Here is a 19,776-nt window from a genome sequence, read left to right on the forward strand (position 1 = left end):
TTTGATTATTTATAGAGTTTAGTTGGCTCTTGTAATATTTTATGTAGCTCATTTTCCATGGGTAAATCAGGTAAATCGGAATGTTTGTTTATTTATTTTATTTTTTATGTACTGTGTATATAAGATGATATAGTCATTGTGTGAGTATTATTAGCTGACATGAACTGTACTGCATAATTTAAAAATATACAAAATTATTGTTAGGTCTTATGAAAACATTATATTTTCATTATTTGTATTGGAATCAATATTTTCATATACATTTTGATGATAAAAATATTCTGAAATCCAATTTTGTGATTTTAACTAAGTCATAAATTTTGGCCAAATTTTTTTAAAGTGATAAAGAAGTCTCTCAGAGAACTAAAAACAAATTCTTGTTGCTAAATCCATTAAAATATTCTTGTCACTACAAGCTTGAATGTTACTTGTGTTTCAGTGAGAATAACTGTTATTGTAGGTAACAATATTCATTGTTCATATTATGAGTATGAGTCAAATAGTCTCCCAATGAGGAATAAATGAAGAAACTTCATTAACGTTGTTCAGATATTTATGAAGGAAGAAAATGTATTCCAATCTGTAAATAGTTTAGTTTAGGGAGAAATATTGTAATTTCTTCAGATTTTAAACAAGAAAGACAAATAAATAACATGCTTTTCAAGAAGCAACATGCAGTATAATAACAAATATATACTGTACAGTGAATAGAGAAAGTTCTAATAACTGCCATAAGTGCATTTTAGGATTCTTTGATTGTAGCATGAACAGGAAGACTCACAATCTAAGCCGCATTTGACAGTACAGTATATGAGCAAAATAAAAAATATTGGTAACCCTTAAGTCTATCATCTAAACATCTTGTAATTTCAGTGTTTCGGGTTGATAATGCTAATTAACATGAAAAATATTTGTGTGGGGGAAAGGGAGAAGGACCACTATGTGGTTCGCTGTTACTGGCCTGGATTGCCACATGTATGTCGTGTTACACCAGACTCTTGTGAGGCAATACAAGCGTACCAGAGAGCAGAGGCATAATATGTGTGGAGCCATCCAGGGGCCAGATTCACGAAAGCACTTACGCAAGCACTTACGAACGTGTACATCTTTCCTCAATCTTTGACGGCTTTGGTTACATTTATTAAACAGTTTACAAGCATGAAAACTTCCCATTCAACTGTTGTTATTGTTATAAACAGCCTCTTGGTGCTTTGGAGCTCATTAACTGTTAAATAATTGGAAACAAAGCCACCAAAGATTGAGAAAAGATGTACAGGTTCGTAAGTGCTTGCGTAACTGCTTCGTGAATCTGGCCCCTGGTGGCTAGCACCAGACAGTCATTGAGGGGCCCACCAGAAGGAGTCTCTTCATTGCATTGAATGCTGTTTTTCCTAAGAAGCTCTTTGAGTATGCTATATACCAGTTAAATTGAACATTAACACTTATAATGTTTCTTTTTCAGTTTAATTTTACAATTATTCTGAATCTCATTGCCTGTTGAGAAATGAACAATGTGGGAACAAGAATGTTATTTTAGATAAAGTTGTGCTCACAAAATTTTTTGTAAATACTGTATGGATTTGAGAAAGATCTTGTGTGTAAACATCATTCGCATTGAAATATCCATTCCCAGATGGCATCATTCTCAGCAAATTTTTTCAGCAGGTGTTACTCTAATTCATTTCTGTTGATAAACATCACTGAAATGGTGGCCAGATGGGAATTTATATGTCATGTTCAGCTTAGAGAACAGTGCTTGTTATACTTGCCTCTGCATTTTGCAGCCTGGTCATCAGTGCTATATTAATGTGAACACAAGAGGTAGGGCATCCTACCTCTTGTGTTCAGAAGGGCATCCTACAAGAGGTAGGATGCCTTTCCATTCTCAAAGCAGAGATAAGTATATATGATCTCTTGTTATTCATGCACTAATCATGTATCAGACATAAAGGCATCGACCACAAACATGACTTTGTGTCTATTATCACCAGCCATTGTGGTGTTTGTGTGTGACTGATGATTGTGGTGTTTGTGTGTGACTGATGATTGTGGTGTCTGTGTGTGACTGATGATTGTGGTGTTTGTGTGTGACTGATGATTGTGATGTTTGTGTGTGACTGATGATTGTGATGTTTGAGTGTGACTGATGATTGTGATGTTTGTCTGTGACTGATGATTGTGGTGTTTGTGTGTGACTGATGATTGTGATGTTTGAGTGTGACTGATGATTGTGATGTTTGAGTGTGACTGATGATCATGGTGCTTGTGTGTGATGATTGATGGAGGTGGATACAAAGTCATTACGTGCAGCTGATTACATGTATAAAGCTTGGCGAATATCCTACACCTTGTTCACATAGATGACATCGGTGACTGTACAAACACAGCACCAAATACAATTGAGCAGCATCCTTTGCTCTGAACATGATAGTTGTCAAGTCCATAGACATGACAATATTCAAATTACTTTAGCCTCTTAACAACATTTATTTTATGTTTGAGAGTGCAGCAGCATTTGAAATTATGTACATTTAGTATATTTTAATTTCTTTCAACATTAATATCATAGTATTGTGTGTGATGTGGAACTCATCACAAAATATTTTGAATCATGTTATTCAGAATTCAGTCTAGAAAAATAAAGTACAGGAAAGTGAGGAGACGGCCCATAACTGAAAATATGTACGGTGTGGTATACAATATTAAAAAAATTCTACATGCCCCACCTCATATTTCTTGTGGGGGTAGGTGAACTGGATTGTATGGTCATCTATAAATGAACACTTTGTTACAAATCGCAGATATTTTAACTTTTAACTTTCATTGTGGTCAATGTGCTTGACACTCCAACAGAATCTTATTTCACTGGTACAGTGTGGATGTCAATTAACTTATTGTTCCACCTTGCCTAACCTTTACTTCAGCGGACCGCAGCTGTGACGCGGGACCTTTAATACGTGAGCCAGCCCAAAACACACTGGTGGCTCCCTGCCTGACTCCTTGCTTACCTACAACCACCCACTGCCAGACAGGCGAGAAAGAAGGGCAGAAGGAGGAGGAGAACACTTCCTCATCTTGGGTGACAAGCCCCTCTGAGCCCTCTCCACCCATCACTCGTGACCTTATTGTCATCCACATACCCATTCTCAACGACTCCACCCACAGCTTGGCCCATGCTATGTCACCTGCTGCTGTGAGCACACAAAGCCCTTTAACAACCACCACCACCACTGCTGCTATCTCCACAGCCATTAGTACCAGCTCACAGGCTGCTTTCACTAGCACTGTCTTAAGCACTGCAATACTCACCAACACATTATCAGGAAGCACAGCCCATGCTAAGCACTTTCCCCGCACATCATTGGAGTCTTTAGAAAACAAAGGATGTTCAGTACCTGTCAGGTCAAAATTAAGTGAGGCTATCATTCAGTACCAAAGACATGGAGATGATAGACTGGCATCAGGGTTGGACTTGCTTCACAAGAGACAAAAACGAACTGTGACACCTGTCCACTCACAAGGCCAACATCTTCGTAGCAGCAGTGAAAGTGATTCGATGAACCCCACCAGTAAGGTTAATGCCAGCCCATCAGTTGATCTGACTCCTCCTCACCTGTATCAGGGATGCTGTGAGCAAGTTCTGCAGCATCCTAGTTTTCCCTCAACAAGAAGCAACAAACACGAGATCCCACGTCCCACCTATCTAGCAACTGACCTCAGAACTCCAATCACTGTTCCCTGCCATGCTGTTTTCTGTGCATATAGCACTTCTCCAGAAGCTCGCAACTTGCAGGCCTTGTTAAGAGAGTCTGCCAGAATTCACAGTATAAAGGCACACAGGGCTTACATTGTGAAGCGTGGACGGAGCCCTCATAACACAGAGTGTTGCAGCGGTGGTGATGTGAGCCCCTTCCCATCAGAGTATAGGCCCACTAGCATCGCTAAACCTGCTAAGAACTCGTCAGGAAACATTGAGAAGAATTGTAGTAGTCAAGTGTATGCTGGGTCTCAGCCTTCGTGCGTGCTGTGCCAACGATCTTCAATAAGGAGCAGGATGACACGACACACCCATGGGAGGCAGGCAGTGATGTGTATGGTTTAATTTCAACTTTCCCTCAAGTTGCACCTTAGCCAGTGTCTTCATTTGAGGAATTGCACAATGCTGTTAATTCATGAATAATATGCACTTATTATGCCCAGTTAGCACACCGCAGACACTAGCTGTGCCAAAAGATTTTAGATCTTACCTGTGTACAGTATTTTTTGCTAATATAGTACCGTACTACATCTGCATCGGATCCTATTTAGTTCCCATGTACAGCAAATTAGCAGTCGACCTCAGTGAATTCAACATGTAAATATATATAGAAAATTAATAGAAATGTGTCCAGAGCAACATAGTTTGTGCTAGAATATGAGTCCCCAGTTATACCTCACCCTCTAGCTATTTATACATTTTTATGCTTGCTGGTATTTGAATGTTTTATCAATATCAAGCCTTTTGAGCACCCAATTGTGCATTTTAAGAAGTTTTTGAATTTTGAGCTACTTCTTAGTTTTTATGAACATTCTGATAATATTTTCTTAAAATTTTGGAACTACATATTGTACTTATGAAAATAAGGTCTTGGAAATACTTAAGACTACATTATTATAGTAATTGATCAATTAAAGTTATGAGATTTAGAAGCTTAGTACTGTGGCTGATTACATGTATTGTGGATCAGTGCTCATAACTTTTTGTTTTGGGGCATTTTACTGCATGTTTATTTTCTTTTTATTGGCAGGCAAGGAGCCGGCAAGTCCAGATGGGTTTCCCCCACCTCCCTCCGACACCTCAGAGCGATCTAATGTTTCGTCACTGGAAATTGAGAATTACCTCAAGGTAAGTGAAAGCTTCTAAAAGTTTATTGTCTGTCCCTGCTGATCAAAATTGAATTACTGTATAGTACTACTTGCATTTCAAGACTGGTATATTGTTTGTGATTGAAGGGGTTATGTTTTCTAAGAATGAAGAAGAAAAGGCTTCCTGAAACTGCAGTTTGTGTAATTGAAAATTACAATGAATATTCAGAAATTTACAAATAATAACAACAATAATATTTTTGTTCATAATATATGCATACATAAGAATATAATACAGAATAATGCTTGAAAGTACAAGGGGTTGCATATTAAGTAAAGGCATTATTATGCAAGGAATTTTGGGCAAAACTTTGAATAATTTAGTAAAATAATTTGTTATGGGTATAAATGGGTAAACCTCGAGCTAAAACCTCGAGCTAAACCTCGAGCTAAACCTCGAGCTAGATCAGAGACCCGAGACTGTTCAACACGCTTCCACTACACATAAGGGGCATAACTGGCAGACCCCTCACAGTGTTCAAGAGAGAACTTGACAAACACCTCCAAAGGATACCTGATCAACCAGGCTGTGACTCATACGGCAGGCTGCGAGCAGCCGCATCCAGCAGCCTGGTTGATCAGTCCAGCAACCAGGAGGCCTGGTCGACGACCGAGCTGTGGGGACGCTAAGCCCCGGAAGCACCTCAAGGTAACCTCAAGGTAAGGTAACCATACTAAATGAAAAGTAAGCGAACACATGTGGCATTTTCAAGAAATTTAACAAGTGATATACATAGTAAAGGTCAGACTTAGTGATGAAAATACATAGACAACTACATTATGTAATCTTTAGCTTTAGAAAAGTACAGAAATAGCATTTAATAGTATTAATAACAGCAAAAAATTCAAAGGTGCCCTTTTTAGTAAAGCTAGTAAAGCCAGTAGAACAAAGAACCTTCCCTCAATAGTCACGTATTAGGCTAAAAACATATGGCTTCGCGATTTGGTAATTAATTCAAAAATTCCATGTGTTGTCTTGGTGTGCAAAGCGTAATTCTGATCTCTGATCTTTTGCACCGCTTTATCGGCCAACGCTCTTTCTGCACTTTCCATTATTTGTGTGTTTACATTTTTATTTATAGAATGAATTACCAGGTAACATAGTAGACTTCGTAATCTCGGAATGTTGCAGTACACTTGATATTCAAGTGTTTGTCTTCCACTCTGGATTTTTAAAATGATTTACCTGGTGGTTTAAACATTTTAAACCTAACTTAATATTATGTATAAAAAGACCAAACCAACACATAATAAACACTTAAACACATTGTAATCATTGTCTTCATCATCATTATTGTATTCATTATAACTGTATAATTGTATGACCCTCGTCATCATCATTGTAATCCTATTTGTATTCATTTTTATTGCAGTCTTTATCTTGATCATCATCCTTTGCTACCTTCATCATCATTCATCATTATTCATCCATTCATCAGCCATCATACATCCATCCATCCATGAACATCATAATTCATCATCCATTTTTATCATCATCGGCTTCCTCCACCTCCATCATCGTCATCATTATTCATCCATCCATGACAATCCATCATCGTACATCATCTAACATAATCATCATCACCAGCACCACCATCATTATTATCATTCATCATTATCCTCCCCCTCCCCCCCCCCCCCCCCTTCCCTTCCATCATAGCTTCTCGTCACCCACATTCTTTTTCCACCGTTAAGTTGTACTCTGTTTTGCTCTCTTCTCATCCGGTCTCCTGTTCCTTCCTTTTTTCTCCTTCCATCCTCCCCTCTCTGCTTCCTCCTCCCCTTCTCTGCTTCCTCCCTCTCCCTTCTCTTCTTCCTTTCCCTTCTCTTCTTCCTCCTCCTCCCCCTCACTCCTTCCTTCCCCTCCCCTCTTCTTCCTCCTCATTTTTTCCTCCCCCTCCCCTCTCTTCTTTGTCCTCTTCCCCTCTCTTCTTGATTCCCTCCTCCCTTTTTCCTTCCCTCCTCATCTCTTCTTCCTCCTCCCCCTCTCTTTCCTTGCTTCCCCCTCTCTCTCTCTTTCCTCCTCCCCCTCTCTTTTCTTGCTTCCCCCTCTCTTCTTCCTTCTCCCCCTCTCTTTTCTTGTTGCCCCCTCTCTTCTTCCTTCTCCCCCTCTCTTTTCTTGTTGCCCCCTCTCTTCTTCCTTCTCCCCCTCTCTTTTCTTGTTGCCCCCTCTCTTCTTCCTTCTCCCCCTCTCTTCTTCCTTCTCCCCTTCTCTTCTTCCTTCTCCCCCTCTCTTCTTCCTTCTCCCCCTCTCTTCTTCCTTCTCCCCCTCTCTTCTTCCTTCTCCCCCTCTCTTTTCTTGTTTCCCCCTCTCTTCTTCCTCCCCCTCTCATCTTCGTTCCTCATCTCCTGCAGAAGAGCAGGAAGTAACTTCACGCCAAGAAGCCAGAAGCAACATCCGCATCATCTTAGCTCATTTCCGCAACTTGGCCTCAATTGTTAATCCACATTTCCATAAATATACACCTTTTTCCACAAGACAGTTCGCATTATAATGTAACAGCAAACTGCAGTCTTTATCTGGGTTGCAATTACATTTGAACACTTTAATGGCATCCAAAATATAATGGTAAAGGGGAGAAGAAGATTGCCGGTGAATAAGCTAGGCTAGTTAGGCAGGATTCTGTTTATGGGGAGCCGGTCGGCCGAGCGGACAGCACGCTGGACTTGTGATCCTGTGGTCCTGGGTTCGATCCCAGGCGCCGGCGAGAAACAATGGGCAGAGTTTCTTTCACCCTATGCCCCCCTGTTAACTAGCAGTAATATAGGTACCTGGGTGTTAGTCAGCTGTCACGGGCTGCTTCCTGGGGGTGGAGGCCTGGTCGAGGACCGGGCCGCGGGGGACACTAAAGCCCCGAAATCATGTCAAGATAACCTCAAGAAGAAGGCCAATGCCCGGATTCCGAAGGCCTGCAGGAAGCCTCTGGCGTTTTGCACATTAGATAATATTTGAGGAGCATAATGTATTATTAAATCCGGTGTTTGAGTGTAATCTTGGCTTAATGGACTTGCCAAACAGCTCAATTGCGCAAGAGATTAATAGGTTGGGCGTGTAGTTGACATTTTTGTTGTGAGGTAAGGTTGTTATGCCCTGAAGGGGGTCAGGAAGGGGGGGGGGACTTCTTCACCTCTGTTAACAATGCATAATTGATGTGTGGGGTTGACACACTAAATTGGGTCGAGAGGCTGACACTGTCACGTGACACTCAGGATCACAATTCATCAAGCATTTGCACGTCCTTTTACGAAACCTGTGGATCTTTCTCCAATCATGACGGTTTAGTCTGTATTTATTAAACAGTCTACAAGATTGGAAGTTTCACAATCCGAGTATATTATTGTTATGACAACCTCTTAGCGCTTCGGAGTTCATAGACTGTTTAATAAGGGTAAATTACGCTGCCATGATTGAGGAAAGATGTAGAGGCTTCGTAAGTGGAGACTTAAGTATATGATGACTCGTGGCCCACTTGCTACCATAAACAACGTCCTGGGAAAAGACTATAACGCTCTCAAGGTCTATCATAAAACACGCTAGTAATCACCAAGGTCCTGCCCGAAACTCTGCGCGTACTAGTGGCTTTACAAGATTGTAAATACTATGCTATGTATTCTCTCTAACCCAATGTACCTTCTTGTATATAAATAAATCAATAAATCACTCGCAACTAAACCTTGCTGTGGGGGTATAGCACATATATAACTATCAGAAGAGTTCCTCGCCACAGTACTGTAGGCCTCTTCCCTTACCACAGTTCACCAACTGTGTAAATATTGTATCTGTGACCCGGGCATATATTTTGTGGTGTGTTTAAGGTAGATGTGTTGTGTATGTTGTGTTTTAGAGAGGGGATGAAGGGTAGGGTAAGGGTGGGTATTGGTGGGTGGGGAGGAAGGGTAGAGTAATTACTTGAGTGAGAATATTACTAAGATGCTTTTCTGTCTGTCTGTGTCTGTCTGTCTGTCTGTCTGTCTGTCTGTCTGTCTGTCTGTCTGTCTGTCTGTCTGTCTGTCTGTCTCTGTCTCTCTGTGTCTTTCTCCTTCTTTTGTTTTCTCAAAATAAGTTTCAGCAGTAACAGGAACATAACAGGGAATTATCGAGGAAATGAATGACTGAACAAGTAGCATGAGGTGATGAGGAATGAGGGTACTGGGGGCGGACGTCTAGACTGTATCATGAAGGGGGGGAGGGGGGACTCCTCATGGTGGATCGCTGAAGAATGTTGATTCATGAGTGTCCTCGGCTGTCTCCTCCTCCTTCCCCTTCCCTCATGCCTCCACCCCCAACCTATCCCCCTCCTTCCCGCCTTCCAGTCTCCACCTCCCATCCCCCCATCCCTCATTTTGCCTCCGTCTCCCCTTCCATCTCAGCCACCCTCAGGGTCCTTCCCCCCTTCCACCGTCCCATCTTCCACCCTAATGGCCTCCTTCTCCCCCCCCCCTCTTCCTATCCACGTGACATCCGAATCACAACATTCGACATTGTGTTGACAGTTAAGAGAATGGGAATCAGAATTCACATAAATGAGAGAATTAAACGCGCCAAAATACCCATTGGCAAAGTAAGAAGTTTGTGTATAACCTCGACACGAACACACAGTTACAAGACTAGTCCAGGTGCATCGCTAATATTCTCCAGTACCTTGAAGACGCTCAATGTGCACCACACTACACAGCCTTTGGCTCAAGCTCGGCGCTAGAAATTCATGCTGCAAGGCGCCGGGTCCAGTTCACCATATGACCGTCCAATCCACCATATGACCGTCCAATCCACCATATGACCGTCCAATCCACCATATGACCGGACAATCCACCATATGAGCGGACAATCCAGGAGCTCCGAGAATCCCTGAACACACAACCCCTGAACGTCAAGGTACAACAGCAAGCCCCCAGGGCGTCGAATACGATTGGAATAGTAATAATATTAGAAGATCCAGAGTAAGAACGATCATGCCGAACTAGTGTTCCAAGAGCCTGGATGGACTCGAAGACAGTCATGGTTCTCAATACATAATGCACACCAGAAAACGTCCACGGAAAAAGCCCAACCTAGCCAAACATTTGGGCCGCGCAAAGGGGAACATGGAATATGTACATCCGAGTGTGTATATAGGAATGTTGTAAAAGAGTCACCTCTGCACATCCACCTATGTTGAAATACATGTGAAGAGTCTTACAAGCACTCGCCAGCCTAAAGCTAACATTATCTACTAAGCCTGCTGCCATAACCTCGTGTCAGCAAGGTGGACAGCCCGCCTGCTATCATAACATCTTGTCAGCAAGGTGGACAGCCCGCCTGCTGTCATAACATGGTGTCAGCAAGGTGGACAGCCCGCCTGCTATCATAAAATCTTGTCAGCAAGGCGGACAGCCCGCCTGCTATCATAACATCTTGTCAGCAAGGCGGACAGCCCGCCTGCTATCATAAAATCTTGTCAGCAAGGCGGACAGCCCGCCTGCTATCATAACCTCGTGTCAGCAAGGTTGTCAGCCCGTCTGCTGTCATAACATGGTGTCAGCAAGGCAGACAGCCCGCCTGCTGTCATAGCATCGTGTCAGCAAGGTGGACAGCCCGCCTGCTGTCATAACATCGTGTCAGCAAGGCAGACAGCCCGCCTGCTGTCATAACATGGTGTCAGCAAGGCGGACAGCCCGCCTGCTGTCATAACTCACACCATATTCCACATTTCTCTAGTGTATCCGTCAACTGTTACTCTCGACCATATTGACTACCATACAAAAAAATTAGCATTGGGTATAATTTTAGAGAAGTGCCCAAGCAGTGTTGATGGCCGCCAGCCGGATATTGACTAGGAACTTATTGTAAAGCGATACTTACAAAGTTGTGCAATCTTTCAGGGCTTCCTGTAGTGGAGACTTTGTAGTTAAGATTTGTAAAGAAAGCTTGTAGTAGAGACTTGTAGGCTTCGTAGTGAAGACTTTGTTGTGAAAACGGAGTTATTCTGTGAGTCTATTACTCCCAGATACCAAGAAACCCCCCCCCTACCCCCCCCCCACTCCCCCCCCCCCCCCCTCCCTCTCCCCCATCCTAAACAAAAATGACTTAAATATGGGAAATTTTATAAGTTAAAGCCCCTCTCATATAACCATCTTCCTTCGTACGCAAGTCCCGTGGGTTTATTTATGTCGATTTAATGACTTAAAATGTCAGTGAACTCTGAGTTAATGTTTTGTGTTCGCCTCCAAAAAAAGTTTAATTCGGAGGTTGGTGGGACATGGTCAAGGGCGGTGAAACCTGTTGATCACTTTATGGTGCAGCTGTGGGAGTGTGTGGTGTACCGGTGAACTTGTCCTCCCACACACACCAACACAACACTCCCACACACACCAACACAACACTCCCACACACACCAACACAACACTCCCACACACACCAACACAACACTCCCACACACACCAACACAACACTCCCACAAACACCAACACAACACTCCCACACACACCAACACAACACTCCCACACACACCAGCACAACACTCCCACACACACCAACACATCCCTCCCACACACACCAACACAACACTCCCACACACACCAACACATCCCTCCCACACACACACCAACACAACCCTCCCACACACACACCAACACAACCCTCCCACACACACACCAACACAACCCTCCCACACACACACCAACACATCCCTCCCCCACACACCAACACATCCCTCCCACACACACCAACACAACCCTCCCACACACACCAACACAACCCTCCCACACACACCAACACATCCCTCCCACACACACCAACACATCCCTCCCACACACACCAACACATCCCTCCCACACACACACCAACACAACCCTCCCACACACACCAACACAACACTCCCACACACACCAACACATCCCTCCCACACACACCAACACAACCCTCCCACACACACCAACACAACCCTCCCACACACACCAACACAACCCTCCCACACACACACCAACACAACACTCCCCCACACACCAACACATCCCTCCCACACACACCAACACATCCCTCCCACACACACCAACACATCCCTCCCCCACACACCAACACAACCCTCCCCCACACACCAACACATCCCTCCCCCACACACCAACACATCCCTCCCCCACACACCAACACATCCCTCCCCCACACACCAACACAACCCTCCCACACACACACCAACACATCCCTCCCCCACACACCAACACATCCCTCCCCCACACACCAACACATCCCTCCCCCACACACCAACACATCCCTCCCCCACACACCAACACAACCCTCCCCCACACACCAACACAACCCTCCCCCACACACCAACACATCCCTCCCCCACACACCAACACATCCCTCCCCCACACACCAACACAACCCTCCCCCACACACCAACACAACCCTCCCCCACACACCAACACATCCCTCCCCCACACACCAACACATCCCTCCCCCACACACCAACACATCCCTCCCCCACACACCAACACATCCCTCCCCCACACACCAACACATCCCTCCCCCACACACCAACACATCCCTCCCCCACACACCAACACATCCCTCCCCCACACACCAACACATCCCTCCCCCACACACCAACACATCCCTCCCCCACACACCAACACATCCCTCCCCCACACACCAACACATCCCTCCCCCACACACCAACACATCCCTCCGCCACACACCAACACATCCCTCCCCCACACACCAACACATCCCTCCCACACACACCAACACAACCCTCCCCCACACACCAACACATCCCTCCCCCACACACCAACACATCCCTCCCACACACACCAACACAACCCTCCCCCACACACCAACACATCCCTCCCACACACACCAACACATCCCTCCCCCACACACCAACACATCCCTCCCCCACACACCAACACACACAGACGTCCCTCCCTGAAGACATAAATACAGAAACACTGCTGCTATGAAGATCTAATATATAATTTAGTGTTATCCTAATGATAACACGATAACCTCAAGATCCTGCCCACAAGGTGAACACAACGAGCTCAGTATTCCTCTACACTCCATGGCGTCCTCATTTGCATAATGAAATAAAATACCTAAAGATTTATTTTACAGAATGTTGAAAACGTGTCAATGGAAAAATTACAATGACTCAGTTTTCCTTGATTGAAGAGAGGATGATTGAAGGCAATCACATGAATATTTTGGAATTGGAGAAAGATGAATGCAAAATGAAAATTGAGAAAAATTAACATAACGTGAGACACTCTCTCTCTCTCTCTCTCTCTCTCTCTCTCTCTCTCTCTCTCTCTCTCTCTCTCGCTCTCGCTCTCTCTCTCTCTCTCTCTCTCTCTCTCTCTCTCTCGCTCTCGCTCTCGCTCTCTCTCTCTCTCTCTCTCTCTCTCTCTCTCTCGCTCTCGCTCTCGCTCTCTCTCTCTCTCTCTCTCTCTCTCTCTCTCTCTCTCTCTCTCTCTCGCTCTCTCTCTCTCTCTCTCTCTCTCTCTCTCTCTCTCTCTCTCTCTCTCTCTCTCTCTCTCTCTCTCTCTCTCTCTCTCTCTCTCTCTCTCTCTCTCTCTCTCTCTCTCTCTCTCTCTCTCTCTCTCTCTCTCTCTCTCTCTCTCTCTCTCTCTCGCTCTCTCTCTCTCTCTCTCTCTCTCTCTCTCTCTCTCTCTCTCTCTCTCTCTCTCTCTCTCTCTCTCTCTCTCTCTCTCTCTCTCTCTCTCTCTCTCTCTCTCTCTACGCTTGAAACAACCATGAGTGAACGACATGGAAGAAAATGCAGAATAGAACCAGTGAAGAGCAGAGGTGCCATGGGCACAATCAGAGAGCACTGTATGAACATCAGAGGTCCACGGTTGTTCAACGTCCTACCAGCGAGCATCAGAAATATTACAGGAACAACCGTGGACATCTTCAGGAGGAAACTAGATTATTTTCTTCAAGGAGTGCCGGACCAACCGGGCTGTGGTGGGTATGTGGGCCTGCGGGCCGCTCCAAGCAACAGCCTGGTGGACCAAACTCTCACAAGTCAAGCCTGGCCTCGGGCCGGGCCTGGGGAGTAGAAGAACTCCCAGAACCCCATCAACCGGGTATCAACCAGGTATCAACCAGGTAATCCATCTTGATATTACAGTTGCAACGTTTTGGAAGTCTGCAATACCAGTCAATGATGATACAGGATGAACTTTTGCCTGTGTTCCATACACCCGTCTGCTGGTACACTTTAAGAAGAAATGATCACTTCTTTATTGACATTTTCTGGTATAGTTCACCTGGTATTCCGCAATTTGAATGCAAAAGTCTTTGTTTTTTGCGATATTGAGAGCCCTCTAGCGCCAGAATACTCCAACACAGTACAGTAAGACTATTGTGTCCGCTATCAGCATATTTATTTCTGGCAGATAAGAGAGATAAATGGATAGGAAGATTAGTAAAAGTAGAAGAGAGGGGGGAGGAGAGATTGAAGGGAGAGTGAGGGAGAAAGGGAGAAAGGGAGAGAGAGGGAGGGAGGGAGAGAGGGAGAGGGAGAAGTACTTAAGACATACCAACACTGCCGCAGGCCCCTCCTCCACCTTGACAAACATTCAAGGACATAATATCGTCCGTCTGTCACAATGGCTCCTAGACTACGCCCTGATAATTACTTCCCAAACTTGATTCCTCACCCACGTGGGCGTGGGTGAGGAATGTGGGCGGGGTGTGGGCGGGTTGATGTTGGTGTGGTGTAGTTTGGCTTGGGTCAGTTGGTGTGTGGGTACCCGCAGTACCTCAGACTCGTGGAGGGTATAATTTAACACGGTATGACCTTGTAGGTGGGCCAATAGTAGGTTACGGAGTCTTCCTGGTTGTGTAGTCCTATACACGGCGACCTCTTGTGTTGGTGGGGTCTGTAGTGGCTATAGTTCTTGTCCCCCGCTCTCTCTCTCCCTTGTGGACGGACGGACGGGGGTGACACACACGCTCACGCACACAGTAAGAGTAAGGGGAGACATGATCATTACCTACAAAATTCAAAGAGTAATTGACAGGGTAGATAAAGGTAAACTGTTTAACACGGGTGGTACACGAACAAGGGGACACAGGTGGAAACTGAGTACCTAAATGAGCCACAGGGACGTTAGAAAGAACTTTTTCAGTGTCAGGGTAGTTAACAGGTGGAATGCATTAGGTAGTGATGTGGTGGAGGCTGACTCCATACACAGTTTTAAATGTAGATATGATAGAGCCCAGTTATGCTGGGCTAGTTGTGCTTGCGGGGGTTGAACTCTGGCTCTTTGGTCCCGCTTCTCAACTGTCAATCAACAGGTGTTCAGATTCCTGAGCCTACTGGGCTCTATCATATCTACACTTGAAACTGTGTATGGAGTCAGCCTCCACCACATCACTGCCTAATGCATTCCACCTGTTAACTACTGACACGGAAAAAATCTTTCTAACGTCGAATAGAAAGAATAGCTTTTTGCTTTTAGGTTGAATAGCTTTTAGCATGTCGGGGCTTGGAGGCATTGCGCACGACTGGCGTGTACAGGTTGCTGGTTCAATTCCCGCATTGCTCCAAGTATCTATGTTAATAAAAACAAAGGGGGATCGTGGAGGCACACTATGTAACCCGTCATATAGTATAAGGTAGTGGGCATCAGTGGACATGTCCCGGAGTATGTTAGTATACGCAAGACGTTAGTCACATGACGCATGCGCCGAAGACGGCACGGCCCAGGCACCAGTGTCTGCGACAACTGATTATTTTTCCGCGCCTCGTGTGTGCGTGTGTGTGTGTGTTTGTTGGTCACTGGTGTGACTCCTTACACTTACACACACACATGTTGGTCACTGGTGTGACTCCTCACACTTACACACACACATGTTGGTCACTGGTGTGACTCCTCACACTTACACACACACATGTTGGTCACTGGTGTGACTCCTCACACTTACACACACACATGTTGGTCACTGGTGTGACTCCTTACACTTACACACACACATGTTGGTCACTGGTGTGACTCCTTACACTTACACACACACATGTTGGTCACTGGTGTGACTCCTCACACTTACACACACACATGTTGGTCACTGGTGTGACTCCTTACACTTACACACACACATGTTGGTCACTGGTGTGACTCCTTACACTTACACACACACATGTTGGTCACTGGTGTGACTCCTTACACTTACACACACACATGTTGGTCACTGGTGTGACTCCTTACACTTACACACACACATGTTGGTCACTGGTGTGACTCCTTACACTTACACACACACATGTTGGTCACTGGTGTGACTCCTCACACTTACACACACACATGTTGGTCACTGGTGTGACTCCTTACACTTACACACACACATGTTGGTCACTGGTGTGACTCCTTACACTTACACACACACATGTTGGTCACTGGTGTGACTCCTCACACTTACACACACACATGTTGGTCACTGGTGTGACTCCTTACACTTACACACACACATGTTGGTCACTGGTGTGACTCCTTACACTTACACACACACATGTTGGTCACTGGTGTGACTCCTCACACTTACACACACACATGTTGGTCACTGGTGTGACTCCTCACACTTACACACACACATGTTGGTCACTGGTGTGACTCCTCACACTTACACACACACATGTTGGTCACTGGTGTGACTCCTTACACTTACACACACACATGTTGGTCACTGGTGTGACTCCTTACACTTACACACACACATGTTGGTCACTGGTGTGACTCCTCACACTTACACACACACATGTTGGTCACTGGTGTGACTCCTTACACTTACACACACACATGTTGGTCACTGGTGTGACTCCTCACACTTACACACACACTTGTTGGCCACTGGTCACAGCATTGTGGCCCAACCACTTGGGCTGGACGGTAGAGCGACGGTCTCGCTTCATGCAGGTCGGTGTTCAATCCCCCGACCATCCACCAAGTGGTTGGGGCACCATTCCTTTCCCTCCGTCCCATCCCAAATGCTTATCCTGACCCCTTCCAAGTGCTATATAGTCGTAATGGCTTGGCGCTTTCTCTTGATAATTCTGTATCCTTTGCCAGCGAAGTTAATTCTGACATATATAAATTGTATTTACCTAATTTCCTTACTAGTAAATATTATAATGGTTTTACGGCAGAGTTCCTCGTGGTATAAATATTAGGATGAAAGTGATGAGCCCGCCTTTGATGGCGCGCTGCGCATCATTTAAACCTTACAGCTGTGTGTACTAAACTGTGATTGGCTGGTTAGTTTACCCGCTCTCTCTCTTTATTGGCTTTGAACACTTCTCTTCAGCCAATCACAATAAAGGTAATTTGAAATTTTGACCGAAATTGAGAAAAACTGTTGTTTAATTTTCTATTTTGAATTGTATTTGAAACGTTTGTAATGAGTTGAGAGGAAGGCGCCACTGTAGCTACAGCTGTAATGTACACTACTACACCATTTACCGTTGATATTCCCTGTTTTTTTTCTGTTTTTATTGTCCTTTCCGCACTGTTTAGGCGGGACCTGTGAGCCAATGAGGCTTCGGGTCTCGCACTCCAATCAAGAAACGGTTGAGAGAGCGCTTTTTACGGGTAAAATTATAATGTCAGCGTAGTCGGTAGTTTTAAACTTGCCGGAATGAGTGGGAGAGAAACTTGGTGGTGACGGAGGCAGGTAACCTTGTGCCTTACGTGTATACAGGAAGTGACGGGACGCTCTAGTGAGGGTGATAGTGAGGGAAAGAGAGATGAGTGTGTTTGTTGACCAATCCACACTAGAAAGTGAAGGGACGACGACGTTTCGGTCCGTCTTGGACCATTCTCAAGTCGATTGTGAGAGGAGAGAATAGAGAGGTAGAGAAGGAGGGCCATAGAAAGAATGAGAGGATGGTCTAGATAAGGCCAAAGGGTGGTGGCATGTCTTAGTGACTCCTTGAGGCTCGTATGTCTGGGATACAAATGGGGGGATAGGGGGGAGAGGCAGAACATACTACTCGCCTAATTGTGCTAACAAGGTTTCAGCTTCGGCTTTTGGGTTCCGTCTCTCACATATCAGTCAACTGGTGTATAGGTTACTGAACCTATTGGGCTCTTATTATATCTGCATTTGATGGGTTTGGTGTCAGGTTCCATCACTCCACTTCTTGATGCATTCTCTTTGTTTGCCATTCTATTACCGGCAACAAATATGTCATTTGTGTAGATGGGTGCCCAGTTTCCCCCGTTGTGCGTGTCCCCTCTGCATAAAAACGGTGTTAAGGTAATTAAAAGTAAAGAAATAAAATGAAATAAGTCTTAAAATTCTCATCAACGTCTGCTTTTATCTGATGCAAGACTGGTGTTTGGGGCGTTACAGCTGTTAGGAGAGAGAGAGAGAGAGCGTGCGTGCGTGTGTGCGCGTGGTAATGAACCACTCTCAAACTATACACAACCTCCACACCTCACGCAATTCTAGTTTCATTATTCCATCAACACTCACGGTCAATGGCGCCCATTAACCCCCCCTCCCCATCATTACCCACACTCTCCCCTCTCCCCCCCACACACTTGGGGCTCCCTTACCCACTACCATCTCTACTGCATGTACCCTTGAAGAACATAAACAAGAATTATACCTTCCTCATTTGTTTCTCGCCTCTCTCTTGCATCTCCCTTTCCATCATCATTTTCCCCTCTCCCTCTCTCCCCTCTTAACCTCCCCTATCCGGTACGCTCCTCCTCCTTCTCCCATGGTTCAGTCTCTCCGTTATACGTTGTCAGGTTCCCGCTCAATTGTCCTGTCCTGTCCTGGGTCCTCACCTCGGCCCGCTCTGGGCGAAGCAAGCATAGGTGCAGGTGTTTGAGTGCTATCTGTGAGGTGTGGGGGCCATCTGTGTGGTGTGGGAGCCATCTGTGTGGTGTGGGGGCCATCTGTGTGGTGTGGGGGGGGCCATCTGTGTGGTGTGGGGGGCCATCTGTGTGGCGTGGGAGCCACCTGAGAGGCGTGGGCGGCCACCTGTGTGGTGTGGGGGGCCACCTGTGTGGTGTGGGGGGCCACCTGTGTGGTGTGGGGGCCACCTGTGTGGTGTGGGGGGCCATCTGTGTGGTGTGGGGCCACCTGTGTGGTGTGGGGGGCCATCTGTGTGGTGTGGGGGGCCACCTGTGTGGCGTGGGAGCCACCTATAAGGCGTGGGAGCCATCTGTGAGGCGTGGGGGGCCACCTGAGAGGCGTGGGCGGCCACCTGTGAGGCGTGGGCGGCCACCTGTGAGGCGTGGGGGGCCACCTGGGACGGCTACTGGTGCCGCCCACGTGCAGGTAGCCCACACCTGGCTAAATAAGACAGGACATTTGGGATGTGTAAGGTGCCCTTGTTATCTGTTAAATTGGATGCTCCGTCAGGGTACAGGGACACGCGTAAAAACTGGCCGGGAAGGGGGGTGTAAAGGGTGTTGTGGGGGGTGTGTGGAGGATGTGTGAGGGGTGTGGAGGATGTGTGGGGGTGTGTGGAGGATGTGTGGGGGTGTGTGGAGGATGTGGGGGGGTGTGAGGTGTGTTCTTAAATACGTGGGATAGTAAAATAGGTAAGAAATTGTTCACGACTTTTATGAGACCAAAATTGGAATATGCAGCGGTTTCCATATCTCGAGAAGCACACGTCAATATACTGGATATGTGCACAGACATGATACTAAATGGCTGTGGGAAATGTAGCCGCACTCGCCCCTCAAGGACCCACAGAGACAGACAGCAGTGTGGCAGGGGTAGATATACACATACCAACACTGCTGCATGATGACTGGAGAGACATCTCCCGTCACGCAGGGTGCAGTCGCACCTCCACAGATCTCCAGTATCAGCTCTTGATACTGGTAATGGCTCAAAAGGGCCACCACTTACGGGCTATTCATGCC

General features: G+C 45.8%; 1 protein-coding gene across 16 annotated transcripts in view; it reads left to right on the forward strand.

Annotated features, from left to right (window-relative positions):
* sif (still life) overlaps positions 1-19,776 on the forward strand; it is a 541,039-nt gene that overhangs the window by 361,318 nt on the left and 159,945 nt on the right. For all 16 annotated transcript variants that reach the window (XM_069313365.1, XM_069313368.1, XM_069313371.1 and 13 more), the window contains one exon: positions 4,788-4,885. In XM_069313365.1, the coding sequence (XP_069169466.1) occupies positions 4,788-4,885 (98 nt within the window). The remainder of the gene's footprint in view (positions 1-4,787; positions 4,886-19,776) is intronic.

Source organism: Procambarus clarkii, chromosome 75 (genome assembly GCF_040958095.1).
Source record: "Procambarus clarkii isolate CNS0578487 chromosome 75, FALCON_Pclarkii_2.0, whole genome shotgun sequence".
Lineage (NCBI taxonomy): Eukaryota > Metazoa > Arthropoda > Malacostraca > Decapoda > Cambaridae > Procambarus > Procambarus clarkii.